The 3,592-nt window shown below is 42.9% G+C and overlaps 1 protein-coding gene across 1 annotated transcript; it reads left to right on the top strand.

Moving 5' to 3' along the window:
• Positions 1-6: 6 nt before the first annotated feature.
• LOC111669107 (GTPase IMAP family member 8-like) lies at positions 7-3,591 on the top strand (the record flags this gene model as incomplete). Its single annotated transcript, XM_023425332.1, has 5 exons — positions 7-391; positions 1,189-1,884; positions 2,354-3,133; positions 3,225-3,398; positions 3,485-3,591. Coding segments are annotated over exons 1-5 (2,124 nt in total), but the record flags the coding sequence as incomplete, so codon positions are not given.
• Position 3,592: the final 1 nt, after the last annotated feature.

The raw sequence follows: 3,592 nt of genomic DNA, 5'->3' as shown, positions 1-3,592 counted from the left end.
CAGAAGAGGATTGTGGAGGAGCACATGAAGCTCCTGGGGGAGCGGGTGTGGAGATACACCATGGTGCTGTTCACCTGTGGGGATTACCTTGGAGGGAAGACGATAGAGCAGCACATAGAGAGCGAGGGAGATGCACTCAAGTGGTTAATAGAAAGGTGCAAGAACAGGTACCACGTGATTAATAACAAGGAAAAAAGCAACTCATCTCAGGTCACACTGCTGCTGCAGAAGATAGATGAAATTGTCAGTGACAACAATGGCTCCTACTATGAGGTAGATGAACAGACTTTGACCATCATTGAAAAGAAGCAACGAGAGGTGGCTGAAAGGGCGGAAAAGAGACGGAGGAGGGCTGAGGAACAAAGACAACAAATGACAACACTCATTCAAGGTGAATGTGACACTTCCTGTGGCCTGTTATATGTTCCTGTATCATTGCCTACAGGTGTAAAGGGAAAGTTTGACATTTCAGATAATGTGTTTATTTGCTTTCAAGCTGGGAGCAAGATGAGAAGATCAATATCACTCTCATGTCAGACTGCTAAATATAAAGCTACAACCAGCAGCCAGTTAGCTTAGCACAAAGACTGGAAACAGGTGGAACCAGCTAGCCTGGTTCTGTCTGAGTTAGAAAATTCCAGCAGCTACTCTGAAAGGTCACCAATTATTTTGTTAATTTCATCTGTACAAAAACTGACTGTACAGTGACTTCATGGAGGGTCCACTGGTTATCCAGCAACTGGTCCCGACCAAGAAATAAACAAACAAGGTATAAGATGTTAATTTGTGACATTTACAGGAGCTGTAAAAAATGAAACTTTAGAGGCAAACTAGCTTCTCGTAGCATTCTCAGCAAGAAAGTGAAACATAATTCCAAAAATGTCGGACTATTTCTTTAAGCATTACATATGAAGAGAACCTGGAGAGTCTTATAGATAAAAATTAATATTTATTAAGTGACCTTTAACTGGAAATTATTAAAAGACGTTACAAAGGAATAACTGAATCTGTAAAAAATCTAATTATAAAGCTGTTAATAATTTTACATGCAACAGAGTGACAAGATTAGGAATTAATAGAGTTTATAAGATCATGGAACATAACAAGCACTTGTAAAATCTTGTAGGGGTTTTAAACAAAATGACTAATCAAAAATGACTAATCAAGCTTTGTTATGTCTGATAACAGAGGAGATGAAACCTCCAACACTCAATATGATTCTCTTGGGAAGCCGCAACGTTGGGAAAACCTCGGTGGTGAACACCATCTTGGGAATCAAAGAGCAAGAAGACGGGAAAAGAACGGCACACTCAGTGATCCGGCAGGGTTCTGTTGGTAAAACTGAAATAACTCTTGTGGACACACCGGGTTGGTGGAAAGGCTTCCCTGCGTTTGACACTCCTGAAGCAATCAAAGAGGAACTGGTGCGCAGCATGTTTCTCTGCCCCCCTGGGCCCCACGTCTTCCTGGTGGTGATAGATGCAGATGCATCCTTCAATGCCAAACACTTAGACGCCTTAACAACACACATGGAGCTTCTCGGGGAAGGAGTGTGGAGACACTCTTTAGTCGTTTTCACCAGAGGAGACTGGCTGGGATCACGCTCCATAGAGGAGTATATCGAAGGGGAAGGAGAAGCCTTACAGTCTCTGGTTGAACAATGTGGAAACAGATATCACGTCATCGATAACAAGAATACTGACAGTGGTGCTCAAATCACAGAGCTGCTGGAGAAAATAACTGCAACTGTTGCGGGAAATAGTTGGGGCCATTTTGTCCCTGATGAGCAGAAATTTAAGACTATTGAAGACAGAAGAAGAAGAGTGGAGGAAAGAGCAAGACTCAGGGAAAGTCAAGTCATGGCCAAAAGAAAAACCTTCAGAGGTACAGTATGGTTCAGAGTCATCTAGCCTTAGTGTCATAAATATATTAGCCAGGCATTCTCAGCACATTCACACACACACACTGAATAGATAATAGAGGTGGACAAAATTAGAGAAACACAACATAACGCTGCTGCAGTAAATACAAATCTGGTGACACAATGTTTTGTTGAGACTGTTGGAGGTAATTGATGGGTATCTCTAATACCACTGTGTTATAAAGTATTTATCCCATTTCAGTGTCAGTCAACTGGCCAATACATTGGCTTGTATTATGTTGTTGTCTGCAATAGTAACAAGAAACTGCAGTATATACTGAAGTGGACACAGTTTAAGACTTTAAGACCTGACAATAAGAACTTCACCCTCAGGGAACATAGAAACAACAAAGACTGACCATTATCACACAGCTGTTTATTCACATTATATGTGCAGCATGTGAATCTGTCTTTCACCCTTTTTCTTCTCAGAGCCCAGACACCAGTTACAGGAGCTGAGGATAGTGATGATTGGTCAGAAGACATCTGGAAAGACTGCAACAGGAAATACCCTCCTGCACAAAGAAGTGTTTCCCACCTGTCAGACTCAAAACTGTCAAGTGGATCAAGGGGAAGTTGCTGGCAGGAGGATCACAGTGATCGACACCCCGGGCTGGTGGGGTAAGTCCTCCCGCTGCACTGAAGACACTGACAAAGAAATTGCCAGAGGTCTTTCACTGAGCCCATTAGGGTTGCATGCTGTTCTGCTGGTCATTCCCTTGGACCTGGCCTTCAGCCAGGTTCAGAAGGTTGCTCTGGAGGAACACATGAACCTTTTAGATGCCAGTGTCTGGAAACACACAATGGTCCTGTTCACATATGGAGACAAGCTGGCAGATAAATCTGTAGAGGAGCACATTGAGAGGGAGCCTGGTGCTCTACACTGGTTGGTAGACAAGTGTGAGAACAAGTACCATGTCATGAAAAATATGAAGAAAGCTAATACGAGTCAGGTCACCGAGCTGTTTGAAAAGATAGAGGAAATGGTGGCAGGGAACAATGGCCGACTCTTCTGCCCCAACATGAGGGACGTCCACCTGAGAATTGACGGTAAGTTCAAGAGGAGGCAGGTCAAATATGTGCTGAGGCAACGACTGGAGAAGGAGTACAGGAGGAGAGAGCGGGAGCTGATGCTAGGCTTCAAGGAAAAACTGCTTGAGCTGCAAGTTGAGATCAGGGGAAGTGAGACCAGCACTAAACCCAAGTCACTGAGTGAGTATCACACTTTGATGAGGAGGCCTTGTTTTCTTCCATGATAATATATATAATTGTTTTAATCTTCTGTTTTGATTATCTTTGCTAGTTGGTGACACAAACAAATTAAAAATCCGGGGTATTGGTCAGAAGAAGAAGGATGGAAAGGAGAAGGAGGAAATCATAGATGCGAAAATCAGCCAGGAAATTGAAAACCTGGATAAAAGCATACTGAGATCCACAGTTGTTCTTCAGAGCAGCATGGACATGTTGATTCCTGACAGTTAGTAAAAATTATAATATTATCTCCAGCATTCACATTAAATCTGAGCACGACCATATCAAATTGTGTTTCTGTTTAATTCCCAGTGAAAGGAGAAAGTCCAGCACCGTCTGTTGCTGAGTCTTTACCAGGCAGGAGGAACTCCAACAGAAACTTTGACAAAGTCCTGGGTTGGCTGTCGACACTCCAGATCA

The sequence above is a fragment of the Seriola lalandi genome, unplaced genomic scaffold (genome assembly GCF_002814215.2).
Source record: "Seriola lalandi dorsalis isolate HSWRI2012SDOR001 ecotype SW California unplaced genomic scaffold, Sedor1 jcf7180002054773, whole genome shotgun sequence".
Taxonomy (NCBI): domain Eukaryota; kingdom Metazoa; phylum Chordata; class Actinopteri; order Carangiformes; family Carangidae; genus Seriola; species Seriola lalandi.
The sequence above is the reverse complement of the archived record's forward strand: the minus strand, read 5'-3'. Positions and strand labels throughout refer to the sequence as shown.